We start from the raw sequence: 18,983 nt of genomic DNA, 5'->3' as shown, positions 1-18,983 counted from the left end.
TGTCCGAAGTTGCAGGATATTGGCAGGAACTGGAACACGCTGTCGTTACACGTCAATCCAGAGCATCCCGAACATGCTCAATGGGTGACATGTCTGAGTGTGCAGGCCATGGAAGAACCGTGCCATTTTATCAAGTTCAAATGAAATGGAAACCCTATAGAAATGTTGAGTGCAAATGATTATATCACTTTGTTTTTAAAATTATCATATAAAAATGGATATACATTGAACAATTACCCTTTTAACGTTTCCGGTTTAGATCATAAAAAGCACATCATGGAACACAACTTCATCCAAAACACAATCAAGATTGCTTTCAGTATATTTAAAACGCAACAATTTCAAAGAGTTTACAGAGTTACAGTTCATGTAAGGAAATCAGTTAATTGAAATAAATTCATTAGGCCCTAAAGTGAAAGCTATCTTGATTGCGTTTTGGATGAAGTTGTATCCATGATATGCTTTTATGATCTAAACAGGACTGACCACATTAAAAAGGGTAAATGTTCATTCATTTAAGATTAACTTAATTTTGACCCAAACATCAATTTTAAGAACTTGCCCTTTTAAAAACAAAGTGAAAACCCTATAAAAATGAGTGCAAATTATTTATTTAATTTGAACTTGATTTTACATTTTAACTAAGTTTTGGAATTAGCTTTCTCTGTGGTGGAATACAGTGAAGGACAGCCATGATATAATTGCATCTCAAAGTGAGATGATGGCTCCAGCCCCTTTATTTCAGGAGGTCATGATTGGACAAATGATTTAAGACAAAGCAAAGAATCTACTCATATTCAATCAGAACAAAAAACTAATGGAGATGAGGGCTATACGGAATTCTCAACCAGATACAATTCTAATGTCATGCATTTCACGAACAAGGCTGCAAATTAGACAAAATGGACCCATAGCGCCCACTGATCTAAAGTCAATGGTGTCAGGATATATTATCTTGGAAGAAACGCCAAATAACAACAGTCTGAAGATTGCGAACCATTTCTTTTTTTTAAACGAGTTTTAAAAAAAAGAGCATACCATAAAAATAAACAATTTTACACTGCATCAAAAAAAAAATAGAAAAGTTTGAATAGAGTCTCAAAGTCAACTATATTTCCCCCAAAAATGAACATAAAAAAAGATTCACTAAAAACTATTACTTTTAAACAGTCAAGGAAAATCACATTCAAAGCTGTTTTTTTGCATGGAGGAAAGGCATGATTCTTCATATTAACCATTTAAACATGCATCTGGAATGTCAGTGGTGCACATACTGTGTGCTGTGCTATCACTTAAAGGATAATAACACATACTGTGTGCTGTGCTATCACTTAAAGGCTAATAACACATCGTGTTTATGACAGGCTACTCCTGTTATCTATTCTAACATTTCCCTGATTGTTTATAGTAGCCGTTTACATTCAAATGGACAGTTGATCATTTACGTCATCCATTCCTGTTGGTGAGTCACAGTGAATTTCCAGGTCTCTACAATCTGTGAGAGGCGTATCTCGTCTGGGAAGGAGGCCTCCACGTCAGGCAGGACTTCTACTCCTTTGCGGTCCATGTATCCATCCAACGTCTCTTTGACACTAACAAGGTAGAATGAGAGAGAGAGAGAGGAAAAGTCTTGTGATTTCAGACCTCAGACTATTTTTAAAAATATATATATTTCACCTTTATTTAACCAGGTAAGCTAGTTGGGAACAAGTTCTCATTTACAACTGCGACCTGGCCAAGATAAAGCAAAGCAGTGCGACAGAAACAACAACAGAGTTACACATGGAGTACAAAAACATAGTCAATAACACAACAGAAAAAAATTATATATATAGTGTGCAAATGGCGTGAGGAGGTAAGGCAATAAATAGGCCATAGTAACAGAGTAATTACAATTTAGCAGATGAAGGTGTGTAAGTAGTGATACTGGTGTGCAAAAGAGCAGCAAAGTAAATAAAACAGTATGGGGATGAGGTAGGTAGATTGGGTGGGCTTTTTACAGATGGACTATGTACAGCTGCAGCGATCGGTTAGCTGCTCAGATAGCTGATGTTTAAAGTTAGTGAGGGAAATGTAAGTCTCCAGCATCAGTGATTTTTGCAATTCGTTCCAGTCACTGGCAGCAGAGAACTGGAAGGAAAGGCGGCCAAAGGGGGTGTTGGCATTGTGGATGACCAGTGAGATTTACTTGCTGGAGCACGTGCTACGGGTGGGTGTTGTTATCGTGACCAGTGAGCTGAGATAAGGCGGAGCTTTACCTAGCATAGCCTTATAGATGACCTGGAGCCAGTGGGTCTGGCAACAAATATGTAGTGAGGGCCAGCCGACGAGAGCATACAGGTCGCAGTGGTGGGTAGTATATGGGGCTTTGATAACAAAACAGATGGCACTGTGATAGACTACATCCAGTTTGCTAAGTAGAGTATTGGAACAGTTTTTACCCCCCCCCCCAATGCCTCTTTTACGCTGCTGCTCCTCTATGTTAATTTTATATGCACTGTCACTTTAACTTTACATTCATGGGGGCGGCAGGGTAGCCTAGAGGTTAGAGCGTTGGGCTAGCAGCCAAAAGGTTGCAAGTTCAAATCCCCGAGCTGACAAGGTACAAAACTGTTGTTCTGCCCCTGAACAGGCAGGTAACCCACTGTTTCTAGGCCGTCATTGAAAATAAGAATTTGTTCGTAACTGACTTGCCTAGTTAAATAAAGGTAAAAACATTTTTTTTTTACATACTACCTCAATTGGCCTGACCAACCAGTGCTCCCGCATATTGGCTAACCGGGCTATCTGCATTGTGGCCCGCCAACCCCTCTTTTTACGCATCTGATACACTCTGTTTATCATATATGCATAGTTACTTTAACCATTCCCACATGTACATACTATCTCAATAAGCCTGACTAACCGGTGTCTGTATATAGCCTTGCTACTCTTATTTCTCAAATGTCTTTTTACTGTTGTTTTATTTCTTTACTTACCTACACACACACCTTTTTTTCTCCGCACTCTTGGTTAGAGCCTGTAAGGTTCCATTTCACTGTAAGGTTCCATTTCACTGGAACCTGTTGTATTCGGCGCATGTGACAAATAAACTTTGATTTGATTGATTGGAAGCAATTTTGTAGATGACATCGCCAAAGTCGAGGATCGGTAGGATAGTCAGTTTTACTAGGGTAAGTTTGGCGGCGTGAGTGAAGGAGGCTTTGTTGCGAAATAGAAAGCCGATTCTAGATTTGATTTTGGATTGGAGATGTTTGATATGAGTCTGGAATGAGAGTTTCCAGTCTAGCCAGACACCTAGATATTTGTAGTTGTCCACGTTATTCTAGGTCAGAACTGTCCAGAGTAGTGATGCTCGTTGGGCGGGCGGGTGCGGGCAGCGAATGGTTGAAAAGCACTATATTGTTTAGGGCTTAGGCCCATTAACTAGACTAATGCATACATGCACAAAATAATGATACTTTTCCCCTTTTTTAGAAAATGAGTGAAAGTTCATTTTTGGAAGTTTTAACTTATTTTCAACTTTCCCAGGGTGCTGTAGCTTCCTTCAAAATAAAAAAATAAATTTAGCTGGTGTCTTTGTGCTAACAGATGCAAGCTGTTTCTGCTACCATAGAAATGTGAAATAAGACTGAACAGAAATGGCGTCTCCTTTTAAGTCAATGATGCCATAATGGGTGGACTGGCAGCCATTTTGAGTGTACCCATGCCAGGAAGTAAAAGCAGTAAGTGTACCCTTCAATCAGTTCTGTGATTTATCGAGTCAACTCAACTGACAATAACTGGTCGTTTGGATCCTGGATGCTGAGTGGACGAGCAGCTTCAAGCCGTGCTGTATTGGCCGTCACAGACACACCTATGCCTGCTAACAGTTCCATCTGAAAATGATCACTGCGCCTCCATACAAATATCTTGTTGTTCGTGTTGCTGTCCCAATCATGTCCTGTATTTATCAACTTCCTGTCTAGCATTTAGTTTGGTACAACGGGAGTTAACCTCTAGAAGTCTAAGCAGTTGGGGCGGTCATACCATGGATCATTTAGTGGTTTGATTTGGAGTTTTAGGACCCATTTAGGTATATAAAAAAACATTTTAATACATTTTTAAAATCAAATATAGAATTTTGCCTTTACTACTAGGGTCCATAGAAATGCATTGAATAACACATTCATAAATGTAAAAAAAGACAGTCTAGAAAGGAATAAGGTTTTGAAGTGTCTGTCCTATATCTAGGATATATAAGAAAGCTCAGGAATTCAAAAAAAAACATTTTAGGACACATATTTAACTCCTTATTTTTGTTGGCACAAAACTACTTCCATTTGTTTGTATGGGTTACCTTGAGACGAGTCCTGTGACACTTATGGGGGTCGTAGAGCTAAATGGAAAACAACATCGTGTTCATGAGAATCTCCCCTTTTCAATGAGTGGTCATAACCATTCAGAGCGTACAGACGTTTTCGCGAGAAAAACGATTTTCGGGATGTCTCATGGTCTGACAAACACAGCCGTTGCTCAGCCACCTTCCACTAAAGATGTGGAAGGCCGACATCGGAGGATACAGTAGATTGAGACACAGCCCATGCAAATCAGGTATCTCAAGCTTAAACTGAGGAATTTTTTGATGGGGATTTTTTTATTATGTTACTTAGATTGAAGCACCAGTGCGTCAATAGACTCCCTTAAGGATTAATATAAACCTCGCTGTCTACCTGTCCAACCTCGGAAACAATGTTTCACATTTGATTTTCGATCTCTGTAGTACCATACATAGCTAGCAAGCAAGTGACAAGAACGTTGTCCAGACTGCATAGCAACCATTTTGTTTAGAATGGACGACCAGTCCTTTTGTATACCAACTACGCAAAAATAATTAACGACTGGGTCGCGTCTGTAGCAACATGGCTAAAATAACTAACAACCAGATTTTTCTCCGGACTTTATCTTCTGGTGAAAGAATGAAATTGTGTATGAATGAAATGTATGTATGAAAATATGTAATTCATTGTTATTTGAATATGATGGTCACAGTTTTATAAGAGCTATCGTGCCGTGGCTGAGATCTTTGTGGGCTATACTCGGTCTTGTCTCAGGATGGTAAGTTGGTGGTTGAAGATATCCCTCTAATGGTGTGGGGGCTGTGCTTTGGCAAAGTGGGTGGGGTTATATCCTGCCTGTTTGGCCCTGTCCGGGGTATCGTTGGATGGGGCCACAGTGTCTCCCGATCCCTCCTGTCTCAGCCTTCAGTATTTATGCTGCAGTAGTTTGTGTCAGGGGCTAGGGTCAGTCTGTTATATCTGGAGTATTTCTCCTGTCTTATCCGGTGTCCTGTCCCCAGTCCACCTGGCCGTGCTGCTGCTCCAGTTTCAACTGTTCTGCCTGCGGCTATGGAACCCTGACCTGTTCACCTGACGTGCTACCTGTCACAGACCTGCTGATTTCAACTCTCTAGAGACAGCAGGAGCGGTAAAGATACTCTGAATGATCGGCTATGAAAAGCCAACGGACATTTACTCCTGAGGTGCAGACCTGTTGCACCCTCGACAACCACTGTGATTATTATTATTTGACCCTGCTGGTCATCTATGAACATTTGAACATCTTGGCCATGTTATGTTATAATCTCCACCCGGCACAGCCAGAAGAGGACTGGCCACCCCTCAGAGCCTGGTTCCTCTCTAGGTTTCTTCCTAGGTTCTGGCCTTTCTAGGGAGTTTTTCCTAGCCACCGTGCTTCTATACCTGCATTGCTTGCCGTTTGGGGTTTTAGGCTGGGTTTCTGTGCAACACTTTGATATATCAGCTAATGTAAGAAGGTCTTTATAAATAAATTGTATTTATCGCGCGCCGGGTCGAACGCCGCCATTTACCCGTGACTGTATTCATGATACAGCACTGCCACTTGTTCCTTATTGCTTAATGTGCATGAGCCACATCCGTTAGCATCATTTGATAGAACATTCCAAAATACCAAAATGATTGCATCACAATACCAGGCAGCCATTGCAAGTGTACCCATGAGTTTACCAATCCATTGCCAGGGTTAAAGCTTCCAAGCCCGTTCTGTTCATTCTTATTTCTATGATTGCTACATACTCCCAAAAAATGTTAGCGACAAAAAAGTGAACTATCCCTTTAAAAAGAGAGTGAATATCGTTGCATGGTTTGGAACCTATGATTTGACCCAGAGTTCCTCCATGGTTGCCATTTGACCTCACCTCCAGTGTGGTTTGTAGGTGTCTGAGACATGTGGTTTCCCCAGATTCAGCAGGAGGAACTCGTGCATCTCCAGCAGCCAGGTGTCAACGTGACCCTTGGAGATGAATCCCTGGAGCAGCCTCTTCTGTTCCTCCTCCAGGGGCTGCTGGTACTCTGTAGACACCCCAGAGAAAGGGTCCTTGAAGAGGAGAGGGGGGGGGGAGAACTCTCTCAGCTGTGCAAATACTAATTTTACAATGTAATAATTTTGGGTTTAAAACATTGAACCCTCTCTCAGAACAGCTCACACAATTGACACAGTCAGGTTGTTTTAGGGATGATTGTGTCATGTTTTGTGGATGATTGTGTCATGTTTTAGTGATGATTGTGTCATGTTCTGTGGATGATTGTGTCATGTTCTGTGGATGATTGTGTCATGTTCTGTGGATGATTGTGTCATGTTCTGTATCTCGTTGGTTGGTCTGAACGTGTCTTACCCTCTTCAGACTCTTCAGCATGTTCTCTGATTTGAGGGATGACAGGAGCTGCCACAGAGCCACACAGTGCTTCAGACTGCACCTGCCCAGAGCCTACAGAAACGGCACCGCGTAGAACACACATTACGAACATTGAAAACAATTCACCACTTGCATTTAAGGTAGAATTGGCGATGCACAAAATAAAAAAAAAACAGCAATATCTGGTTGATTTCTAAACAACTAAGAGCATGCACAGATACTCTCTGTGTGACTGTGTGAGCGAGAGAGAAGTATTGCATCACATTCATCTCAATGTCTGCAGTGCTGTTTGTGACAACATCCTGTTGCCTAGTCTCAGTTTAAGTTGATATTGACCAACCAAGTCATGTGTTTCATGTAATATTATAAATGGTGTGGCTGTGTCACCTTTAAGATGCGAGGGTCCATCTGCTCGCCCATCTTCAGCATGTCCTCCAGGTAGCGGTCCAGGGGCATCTGGGAAACTCCCCCAGTCATGGACAGGAAGCCCAGAGCCAGCTCCACAGCCTTCAGGGCTTCACACACCTCACTGTACGACTGCAGATCCCTGGACAGGGCTGTGAGGGTCAGGGAAGGCAGATGCTCCTAAAAGAAACAACAACATTTCAAATATTTGTTTTTGTAAAGTGAAGTGAATAATCACATGCCATATTAAGAGTAGAAACGAAAACAAGTTTGATGATGAAGAACGACTTGCCTGAGACACGTTTCCTTTCACCATTTTGAAAATGATGTCATAATCTCTCTCGTGTCTGGTGACCAGAGTGGGGATTCCCTGAAAGTCAACACATTGGTTCAGTCAGTGAGTGCCATATTACCTTCAACTATAGTCCAATATTCCACTCAGATCTGTGAACACTGAAGGGGTAGGAACTATGGAACGTGACCAGGGACTGAAATGGAACCAGGCCCTGAACTTACAGTCACGTGACCAGGGACTGAAATGGAACCAGGCCCTGAACTTACAGTCAGTGTGATGAGAGGCTTGCCCTGCAGGAAGCGGGTGAGAACCTGCTGCTGGATCTTGGGCAGGTCGTACTCAGACAGGGTCTCCTTGCCACGCTCCAGGCTGTACTGGCAGTTGGACAACACCAGGGGCAGCAGGTCCTTCTCCAGTTCATAGCGGATCACATGCAGCTCTGTCAGCTCTGACAGGCTCACCTTGTAGCTGTTGATGCAGAAAGTCACCCCCTATTCAGTCAACGGGCTTTAACCTATTTATTTTATACTGTGCATTGCTTTATTCATTGCTTCCCATGTTTTGATCATTTGTCCACAATCCCCAATTCTTCAATATTGAGCACTTTTCAGAAGAGCAAAAAAACTGTGGTGATGCAAATAGTCATTTGAACAAATGAACAAAATCCTAACATATCGTTTTGAGTAAAAAATCTAATTGAAATCAAATGTATTTATAAAGCCCTTTTTACATCAGCAGATGCAGTGCTTATACAGAAACCCAGCCTAAAACCCAAAACAGCAAGCAATGCAGATGTAGAAGCACGGTGGCTAGGGAAAAAACTCCCTAGAAAGGCGAGAAGCTAGGAAGAAACCTAGAGAGGAACCAGGCTCTGAGGGGTGGCCAGTCCTCTTCTGGCTGTGGCCGGTGGAGATTATAACAGTAGATGGCCATTTAAAAATGTCTCTTTAAGTAAGCTTTCGGTGGAACACTCATTCTTCATTAGTGTACCTGGTGTCTTCCGCAGTGTGGCGGTCCACAGAGTGCAGCAGCTCATTGTGAAGGGCCACCAGGTAGCTTAGCAGAGCCGTGGAACACAAGCCTGGACCCTGACGCCGCGGCAGGAGGTACTGGAGGTCACTGTCCAGGTCCAAATCATCCTTCCAGAAGTCCTCTGGGATCTTTATCTCATCTACACACACACACACACACACACACACACAATGACAACATTCATGATTCACAGACAGGGGCTGTCAAAAAGACACACTAAACAATAGATTCTTGTTTTTGACGATTCATTCTGGTCATAAGGGCAACCTGCCATGTTTTATAGAGGACAGGGTAACTCACTGGTGGCTACAGATACTCTGAGCAGGTTCCACGTGTTCAGAAATATCTGGACTTGCTTCTCATACCACACTCTCATTGGCCCTGTTAGAAGATAAACATTTATTGAGAACAAACAAAAAAAATCACAAAATTCTGTTTTTAAGGAAATCTATATGAAATTGGGTAAATGGTCAATAACTCGGCTGGTTGCATAGTACCAAGGATGCATTGTTATGATACAGTTACCTGGCTGTCGTTGGATGAACTCTCTGATGGAGACATCCATCAGGTCTGATGAGTTCTGGAACTTTTTCACCAGACTCTTCTGTAGGGCCAGGATATCTGGAAGGAACTTGACCAGTCGGAACTCCGCCTCCTGTTCAATCACCAAATGAATAACGCAGCCGATCGTGTGATTTAAAAATGTCCCAGAATCACAAAGAAACCATTAAAATATGCTGTTGACATTTTACCACATACAATATATCAAGAAAGAGCACATATTTAATAATAATACATACTTACAGAGCGTTTACGAAAAACCCCAAAAGACAATTCATGACGGTTTACCTTCTGTAGGAACCTCCAGAGTAATGGCAGCTTGTCCTTTCCGTCATTCTGTTCTACGATGTGGGTGAGACTGAGTAGGGACACCCTCTCTCTGCAGCTCCAAACCCCTGAACAGTGGACCTGGGAGCCCTGAGACAGGGAGGACAACGGACACTCGTCCCCAAATGTCACCCTCATGACGAAGTTAGAGGAGACACGGGAGTCGTCTCTGATGGTGGCGTTCACCTCCCTCAGCTGCTGGTCAAGGTTCTGTGATGACACACACAAATGGTTGTCATGGTTCTTGTCAAAGCTGGAATAGAATATATTTCAATCACGCTGTACAGTACTAGCCAACTGAAAATATAATCCAAAAGGATTCACCTTCAACTGAGGAGTGATGATGTCAGTAGCAACAGTTGTCTCCCAGGTATTTCTGGCCTCTTTAGTTGAGAGTTGGGGATCAATGGCAGCCGGCACTAAAAACAAAGACACGACTGACTAGTCAATGATGGGGCTACTGGTGCGCTATACAGTCTCCAAGCATTTTTAGCTTTCATAATTGTAAACAGCAGAGTTCAGCAGGTACTTGCACTTAAGCCATAAAAAGGAACAAAATATATACTAAAATATAAAAATAAAGCTATATTTTTTTACTTTACAATGGCACTTTGTATTCTTTCCAGCATGGAATTAAATGATGTACATTTTTACATCTCGGCCTTCTTGTTTTTTTCCCCCCATTTTATAGCTTGAGTGTGAGTACCTGCCAAACTCAAACAATTCCCTTTGAAATGAACGTCCTTACATTGATTGGTCGGTGATGGTTCCAGAATGGATCTGACTATCAGGTGGACGGTGGTGACAGTGTCATCATTTCCTTTCCCCAGGGCTTTGGTCAGCTGATCCATGTCTTTCAGCAGGTGACAAATCAGAAATTGGCAGGCGTCCTGGACTGGAGGCTGGATGATCTGCTGGATGGACTAGAAAGAGAAAAAAAACAGGGAGATTAATTGCAGGAAAGAATTACAAGAGGGTGAAAGTGCAAGGTATAGAGAAGGATAGGGCTCCTGTTTCAGTGTCTCTTCCTATTAAATGTTTTAAAAAGGTAGGCCGTTGAACTTGACGCTGTATGTAAAATTTTTACATTCTTTTTATTTTCATTAAAAACAAAACTAGGAGCATACGTTTCAGCCTTATAGTTAAAAAGTTCTACCCGCCGACATCAAAAGTTAAAATCACTGTTTTTGAATTTTTTTTTTTTTTCTCCAAACACTATGAGATTTGCGGTGACGTGGGGAGCAAGAAAGCACCCTGCCTCTGGATAGACACTTGTTGCAGGTTTTGAAAATCACTTAAAAAAATTAAACTTTTAATTCTACCCTGTGATGTCACAGAGAAGTATTCTTTTAGGACCTCTTTATCTTTTGAACCGCAGATCATAGAAATTGTGCTATTTTCACATATTGTAAAACGTTGGTTAGGTGCTGGAGATAACGAATGAGGTTTAAACGTGGCATAAATATCCTTTACTACTGATTAAATATATTTATCTTCTCAACCTCGTTGGGTTATTCCTTTTCGTGGTTTTAAAGTGCGACAACCTTTTGAGCTCTATAGATATTTTTTCTCCTACGCAGCCACCTTTCATTCTAGCCTGAGTGCAAACCTTCATACTGACTGAGAATATTATTGTGAAATACTGCCTTCTATAAACTACTTTGGATTTCATTTGCAATAGAACATTTGAAATGAGTAAAAAATATAAACTAACAAGCTGACTGATGCTACATTTATACAGGTCTTATTGTGAGCTATATAATTGAGTAAACAATGGTACACAATTTCAATTTACTTAAGGTAGGTTGTCCAATCAAAAACGCATATTTTGACCAATGGGTAAAATAATATGTTAATTGTGTGGATCGGTGCTGTTCAAGATGAGGAGGACGATCATTTGTTTTTATGACCATGGCCTTATTTCTATTACAGCATATTGGATGACTGTCATTCATATTCCATTCACCAAGCTCAATGTTACATCGATAGGTTTAGGTTACATGATACTCGATTTTCCCTATACCCATCATGAGGTTGCTACAACCTAGCCTATGAATAACATTTTACAACATAGGTGCACAGATCGAGAGAAACAATTTGAGTAATGAAGGTGACAGTCAGTGACACATTCAATACCACCTTGCACTCTTGCCTTTATCTAGCTAATCTAGAGTAATCATTAGTCCAACAAATTTAGGTATGTTTATCCCAATTTCGTTCCTTATGCTTCCGTTTAAGAAATGTTTTTCAACAGAATCGGTTGAATGAATACACCCCTGATCACACGCAAACACAGTTCACTTTCATAGCAGCCACATACAAACAGTATAATTCCTCCCCTCACCTTTTCCCTTCGCTTGTGGACTTCAGTGCACAACACATCAGCTGTCTGGGACCTTTACAATCCAACTGCTAAACACAGCCTACATCGTTGTCACCATATTAGCTAATGTCATAGTCAACATAGCTACTAGAACTAAAGCGTTAGTAACACAGCCTACATCGTTGTCACCATATTAGCTAATGTCATAGTCAACATAGCTACTAGAACTAAAGCGTTAGTAACACAGCCTACATTGTTGTCACCATATTAGCTAATGTCATAGTCAACATAGCTACTAGAACTAAAGCGTTAGTAAACCCGCTACAATCTTGCTGTACAGTGTCACGTCAGCAAGCAGTTTAGCAGTTACACCGGCGGGCTCTGGTGGCAATACATATATATATATATATATATATATATATAAAACCAAAAGCTTACCTTGACTTGGAAAAGTTTGAGCCGGGTGTTAGAGTAGGCTAAACTAGCTAGCTAAGTAATTGGAAGAAAAAAAAAACTACGAAATCTCTCTCCCCTTCATTTTTGAAGAAATGAATTAGTTTAAAACTGTTCAACTATTGTCTTTATCGCTCTTTGAGTCAACTACTCACCACATTGTATGCACTGCAGTGCTAGCTAGCTGTAGCTTATGCTTTCAGTACTCATTTACATTTACATTTAAGTCATTTAGCAGTACTCGATTAATTTTCTGATCCTTTGATTGGTTGGACAGTTCATGCTGCAAGAGCTCTGATAGGTTGGAGGATGTCCTCCGGAAGTTGCCATAATTACCGTCTAAATCTATGGAATGGGGTGAGAACCGTACCTGTTCTCCGGCTGAACCATGGTGCTACCCTCCAGAGTGCTGTTGAGACTACTGTAGACCTTCATTGCAAAACAGTGTGTTTTAATAAATGACTTGGAGACATAAAAATGTTTAGTATGGTTTTATCTAAAGGATAACTTTTTTTACTGTTTCACTATTTTATGGAATTCACTAAAGATGGTCCACCCTTTCATGCTCTGGTATAGATATTCCTCTAAGAAAGCCAGTGGTCCAAGCCTCATGTCTCGATCACAATCTGTTAAGAAGTTAAGAGTTTTTACCCTCGTTGGATGATCAGAACTAGGGGGACTAAATCAAATGGGTCCAGAGAGGAAAAAAAGTGGTCAGAAATATTGGACATTGTGGGGTGGCAGGGTAGCCTAGTGGTTAGAGCGTTGGGACTAGTAACCTGAAGGTTGCAAGTTCAAACCCCCGAGCTGACAAGGTACAAATCTGTCGTTCTGCCCCTGAACAGGCAGTTAACCCACTGTTCCTAGGCTGTCATTGAAAATAAGAATTTGTTCTTAACTGACTTGCCTAGTTAAATAGAGGTTAAAAAAAAATTGTATTGTGTCAGCTAAGCTGGATTCTGTGCAAGAATTAAGGCTACCTGACAGGTAAACAGGTAAAAAAAAAAATGAGACGTAAGATAGATATTGATTTTGAGACTAAATTATTTCATGTTCTTTTTCAAATATTTCTCACAAAAACTAGCGTATCTCTGAAATGTCAACTGAGCACTGAGCTCACCAAGCTTTTTATTTTCAAAGACTTTTACATTTAATTCAGCTCGTCATGCAAATGTTGCTTTTAGCAAACCGCAGAAACAACTTTGAAGGCTAATACTCCAAATATATAAAATCCTCAAAAGTTGTTACTAGAAACCTGCACCGCTATGTCAATAGAGCTCGATGCTTATAAATTAGATGTATAATGTTATGAAATCCGACTTTAATGTTGATATGTTCAAGAAAGAACCCACTGAACAATTAATAACATGAATTATCATATTTCTATTGGTAAAATGTATTTTATATTACAAGGAAGTGGAATTTCATCACCAAAGCAATCACTCTTGGCAGTGTGGGTGGACTCCCTACTTAATTAAGGTACTGTTCTTTCACACACTGGACCCATAAAGCTAGAAAGAGTTGGCAGCTTTTGGCAGACAAGATGGCCTACCTGTGGCTGCTCTGAGGCCCCTCTCAGCATGGCCAGGTGGGTGAGTAGTCTGACCAGGATGAAGGGGGTGAGGGACATGTTTTTGGTGTCCAGGGTGTCTGGGTTGTCCCTCCTCTGAGGGTCTCCCAGGATGTGGCCAGTCCTTGTGAGATCTCCCCTAAGAGGACACGTTCAGTTTTTGCTCGTGACATGAGCCATGTATCAAACGTATCAGAAAACACTCTAAGAAAAAAAGGGTTCCAAAAGGGTTCTCGTCTTCATTAGGAACCCTTTTTGGTTCCAGGTTGGACCCTTTGGGGTGGAAAGAGTTGTACACGGAACCAAAAGGGTTCTACCTGGAACCAAAAAGGGTTATTCGAAGAGTTATCCTATGGGGATAGATGAAGAACCATTTTTCTAAGAGTGTGGGAGTGCTGATCTAGGATCAGGTCCCTCCTGTCTTTTGTTTAGTATAATTTTGAAGTGATTGAACTGATCTTAGATCAGCACTCCTACTCTGATGCTTTGGCAGTAATATCAATGTCGGGCCCTTAGAGAGCTGACTTACTGCTGTAGCTTCATCTTCTGGAAACCAGTCAAGGGAACATGGTTCTCCCCTCCAATCTCCGCCTCACACTCTAGACATTTTGCCTTATGGGTGGGTTGACCACACTGCAATAGAGTGGGTAAATCAGTTGGCTGTTTGCTTAGCTAACGAACATAAAATATTAAACTAATGCAATTTTACATGAAGATCTTTGCTTACCTTATCGACAACACAGGGGTGACCATTCGGACAAGCTGTTGAGATTTTAGTCAAAACTGAGCTTATACACAAATGTTATTGTTTTTGACCCAAAATTATTATTAGCTGAAAATAACAATCAATTTCCAACGGTAGATATCCACAACACAGTTACTGTCTATACGCTTCCTGTAGCACGATGTTAACAAATACAATTTCACAGAGGTGTACCTCCGATGATTAACTCAAAGTTCAAGTTACAGTACAAGCGTTTATCAGGTTAGGATTCAAAATGTCTGTACTTACAGTACCAGGAGAGTCCATAATCCACTTTATTCTGTGTTATAAGCCTTTGAGCGACAGCCAGCATGTCCTCAGGCATTGTGGGTAGAAAGGCACTCTGTTGGGGTAGACATAAGCAGATAAAAGACAACTCCCACAGTCAACAAGGAGAAAGTCAATGTAAGATATTGACAGGTGCTGATGAAAATCATACCAGCATATTGTTGGGAGACAGGCCAAGTTGCTGTAGAGGTGTGAGCAGCCCTTCTGTCCCAGTGAGCAGCACAGCAGACATGTGGACAGCCAGCTCTATAAGGGTGTGCTCCACACTGGACCGGTCTGCCAGGACACTCAGTCCTCCCATCCTGTTGTGAACCAATTCTTTGGCAAAGTCCCTCACTTCCCTGCGATGTAGGTACCTTGATCCCTCGATGAAGTCCTCAAGTGCTTTGCATTGCTGGAGGAGTAAAACAAAGTCAGACATTATGGATAAGTGTAATTGGGATTTTCTGAAGTCTACAAATATAAATAGAATTCAAAGTATAATTATTGTAACTTCAAAATCGGAATAGTTTGCCAACTCTATCGTTAGTTGTGGGCTAACAGTTTTCCCTCTGATGTTGAGTTGAAGGAGGTGGTCCAATATGTATGTATACCTTAGGGGCGGATAGAGGCCTGTGTTTCTACCTTAGGGGTGGGGTGGAGGCCTGTGTTTCTACCTTAGGGGTGGGGTGGAGGCCTGTGTTTCTACCTTAGGGGTGGGGTGGAGGCCTGTGTTTCTACCTTAGGGGTGGGGTGGAGGCCTGTGTTTCTACCTTAGGGGTGGGGTGGAGGCCTGTGTTTCTACCTTAGGGGTGGGGTGGAGGCCTGTGTTTCTACCTTATGGGTGGGGTGGGGGCCTGTGTTTCTACCTTAGGGGTGGGGTGGGGGCCTGTGTTCCTACCTTAGGGCGGATAGAGGCCTGTGTTTCTACCTTAGGGGCGGGGTGGAGGCCTGTGTTTCTACCTTAGGGGCGGGGTGGAGGCCTGTGTTTCTACCTTAGGGGTGGGGTGGAGGCCTGTGTTCTACCTTAGGGGGTGGGGTGGGCGGATAGGGGTGGGGTGGAGGCCTGTGTTTCTACCTTAGGGGCGGGGTGGAGGCCTGTGTTTCTACCTTAGGGGTGGGGTGGAGGCCTGTGTTTCTACCTTAGGGGTGGGGTGGGGTGTTTCTACCTTAGGGGTGGGGTGGAGGCCTGTGTTTCTACCTTAGGGGTGGGGTGGGGGTGTTTCTACCTTAGGGTGGGGTGGAGGCCTGTGTTTCTACCTTAGGGGTGGGGTGGAGGCCTGTGTTTCTACCTTAGGGGTGGGGTGGAGGCCTGTGTTTCTACCTTAGGGGTGGGGTGGAGGCCTGTGTTTCTACCTTAGGGGTGGGGTGGAGGCCTGTGTTTCTACCTTAGGGGTGGGGTGGAGGCCTGTGTTTCTACCTTAGGGGTGGGGTGGAGGCCTGTGTTTCTACCTTAGGGGTGGGGTGGAGGCCTGTGTTTCTACCTTAGGGGTGGGGTGGAGGGTGTTTCTACCTTAGGGGTTCTGTGGAGGCCTGTGTTTCTACCTTAGGGGTGGGGTGGAGGCCTGTGTTCCTACCTTAGGGGTGGGGGCCTGTGTTTCTACCTTAGGGGCGGGGTGGAGGCCTGTGTTTCTACCTTAGGGGCGGATAGAGGCCTGTGTTCCTACCTTAGGGGTGGGGTGGAGGCCTGTGTTCCTACCTTAGGGGCGGGTAGAGGCCTGTGTTCCTACCTTAGGGGCGGGGTGGAGGCCTGTGTTTCTACCTTAGAGGCGGGGTGGAGGCCTGTGTTTCTACCTTAGGGGCGGGGTAGAGGCCTGTGTTCTACCTTAGGGGTGGGGTGGAGGCCTGTGTTTCTACCTTAGGGGTGGGGTAGAGGCCTGTGTTTCTACCTTAGGGGCGGGTAGAGGCCTGTGTTCCTACCTTAGGGGCGGGTAGAGGCCTGTGTTCCTACCTTAGGGGTGGGTAGAGGCCTGTGTTCCTACCTTAGGGGTGGGTAGAGGCCTGTGTTCCTACCTTAGGGGTGGGTAGAGGCCTGTGTTTCTACCTTAGGGGTGGGGTGGAGGCCTGTGTTCCTACCTTAGGGGCGGGTAGAGGCCTGTGTTCCTACCTTAGGGGCGGGGTGGAGGCCTGTGTTCCTACCTTAGGGGGGGGTAGAGGCCTGTGTTCCTACCTTAGGGGTGGGGTGGAGGCCTGTGTTTCTACCTTAGGGGTGGGGTGGAGGCCTGTGTTCCTACCTTAGGGGTGGGTAGAGGCCTGTGTTCCTACCTTAGGGGTGGGGTGGAGGCCTGTGTTTCTACCTTAGGGGTGGGGTGGAGGCCTGTGTTCCTACCTTAGGGGTGGGTAGAGGCCTGTGTTCCTACCTTAGGGGCGGGTAGAGGCCTGTGTTCCTACCTTAGGGGTGGGGTAGAGGCCTGTGTTCCTACCTTAGGGGTGGGGTAGAGGCCTGTGTTCCTACCTTAGGGGTGGGGTAGAGGCCTGTGTTTCTACCTTAGGGGTGGGGTGGAGGCCTGTGTTCCTACCTTAGGGGTGGGGTGGAGGCCTGTGTTCCTACCTTAGGGGTGGGGTAGAGGCCTGTGTTCCTACCTTAGGGGTGGGGTAGAGGCCTGTGTTCCTACCTTAGGGGTGGGGTAGAGGCCTGTGTTCCTACCTTAGGGGTGGGGTAGAGGCCTGTGTTCCTACCTTAGGGGTGGGGTGGAGGCCTGTGTTGGCTGCTTGGTACAGACTGGTGACTTCTCTGAAAAGAGCCAGCAGGATATACAAGGTCCGCCTCCTTGCAGGTGCAGTACATCTCTACAACAAAACAACACACAAAGCTGAGGACAAATTCACCAAACATCCATAAAATCTTAGGTTAGAAATAGTTTTAATAAAACGAATACACACACACACACACATGAATAAAACTAAATACACACACACACACATTACATACAGTGGTATTAAGTTTAGTGGAGTTAAACTAATACCTGACAGGTATCCTCAATCTCCTGCACACTGTCCTCTAGTACTGCTTTGGCAACAGCCTCGCGAATAACCTGGTAGTCGTCTCCATAGACGAGATACTGGTCCATCTGGCCAACATCTTCATTCTGCATGCAAGACGATGGAAGAGACCCTGATATCTATAACATCGTCCTTCACAGTACTAGCTAGGAAATACACATCGTTGTATCTAACCCACTCAGGTCCCACTTTAGAAACATGTTTGTAAACACTAGAGGACAGAAAACAGGATCAATGGGGGATTTTATATGGTTGTATGAAACATTTAATGAAACCCTGTGATGTACCTGTTGCTGCACCTCTTCAGGAAAAAGCCACCTGTACGTCTCTGTATCCCTCAGCATTCTCTGGACATACTCTACACCCTGCTGGCTGCTGATGTTGCGGATCAGGTAAACCCTGTACCAGTCGTTCTTACTCTCCTTACACAGGCTCCTAACAGCACACAGGAACTCCTCGACCGCATCCTGACGATTTTCACATTCCCCTGCACACAATGTGAGGAACCGAGGACAGATCTTGGATCAGTCAGTCAAAGTGATTGCAAGTATTCCTTATAAAACATTCCGTATAAAAAAAACATATCTAATTCATTCACACCAACAAGCACAATTTGTAAAGCAACAAGGATCAGAATTCGTGACGCCATATTGACTGAGTGTTTTTACCAGACTGTGTGCTATGGAGCAAGTGTGCAGCCGTGTCCAGGCATAGACGGACCCTCGCGATCTGTTGCAGGTACTCTATTGTGACAGTCTCAGCCGACGCAGTGACAGAGTCCAGGAAGTGACTCAAGAACTCAGCCTCTTTCTGCAGGTAGGCCTGCTGGTCTGCAGGCTTCTGGCATTCATGTGGCTTTCTGTCGAACATGGAGTCCTGCAGAAAAAAAAAACGTTTTAAACATCTATTCTATTTATTTAACCTTTATTTATCCAGAAAGTTCCTTTGAGGTTAGAAGACCTCTTTTACAAATAGAATAGTGATAGCACTCCCATTGATATAGGGTGAAATCCTGTCAGATCCTACCTCAAGGCAGTTGATGTAGAGCGCATAAAGTTCATTTTTATCCTCAGCCTCTAGAATGTTGCTCTCTTCTATCAATGTCAAATACTGCTGCAGATATTCTTTGACTTCATCAAAGCTAAAAACACACAAAAGCAAAAAAATGTTCATTTTCAGTCAAATGTTTGATAACATCGGAAACCAACTGACTTCCGTTGCTGGTTACAGCAGCATTGCAGTGATACACTACATGATGAAAAGTATGTG

At 43.4% G+C, this 18,983-nt stretch overlaps 1 protein-coding gene across 1 annotated transcript in view; it reads right to left on the bottom strand.

The window, feature by feature from the left end:
* Nucleotides 1-696: 696 nt before the first annotated feature.
* LOC118394379 (E3 ubiquitin-protein ligase rnf213-alpha-like) overlaps nt 697-18,983 on the bottom strand; it is a 50,725-nt gene continuing 32,438 nt past the window's right edge. Inside the window, 22 exon segments of the mRNA XM_052463168.1 lie at nt 697-1,592; nt 6,218-6,396; nt 6,695-6,787; nt 7,103-7,300; nt 7,413-7,490; nt 7,682-7,883; nt 8,406-8,586; nt 8,748-8,828; nt 8,973-9,102; nt 9,297-9,545; nt 9,660-9,754; nt 10,084-10,258; nt 13,664-13,820; nt 14,211-14,314; nt 14,409-14,443; nt 14,694-14,787; nt 14,884-15,126; nt 17,391-17,501; nt 17,678-17,800; nt 18,002-18,201; nt 18,383-18,590; nt 18,741-18,855. Coding sequence (XP_052319128.1) covers nt 1,442-1,592; nt 6,218-6,396; nt 6,695-6,787; nt 7,103-7,300; nt 7,413-7,490; nt 7,682-7,883; nt 8,406-8,586; nt 8,748-8,828; nt 8,973-9,102; nt 9,297-9,545; nt 9,660-9,754; nt 10,084-10,258; nt 13,664-13,820; nt 14,211-14,314; nt 14,409-14,443; nt 14,694-14,787; nt 14,884-15,126; nt 17,391-17,501; nt 17,678-17,800; nt 18,002-18,201; nt 18,383-18,590; nt 18,741-18,855 — 3,202 coding nt within the window. The 3' untranslated portion in view covers nt 697-1,441.

Source organism: Oncorhynchus keta, chromosome 15 (genome assembly GCF_023373465.1).
Source record: "Oncorhynchus keta strain PuntledgeMale-10-30-2019 chromosome 15, Oket_V2, whole genome shotgun sequence".
NCBI classification, from domain to species: domain Eukaryota; kingdom Metazoa; phylum Chordata; class Actinopteri; order Salmoniformes; family Salmonidae; genus Oncorhynchus; species Oncorhynchus keta.
Note: the sequence above shows the minus strand (reverse complement) of the source record. Positions and strands in the feature narration are given on the sequence as shown.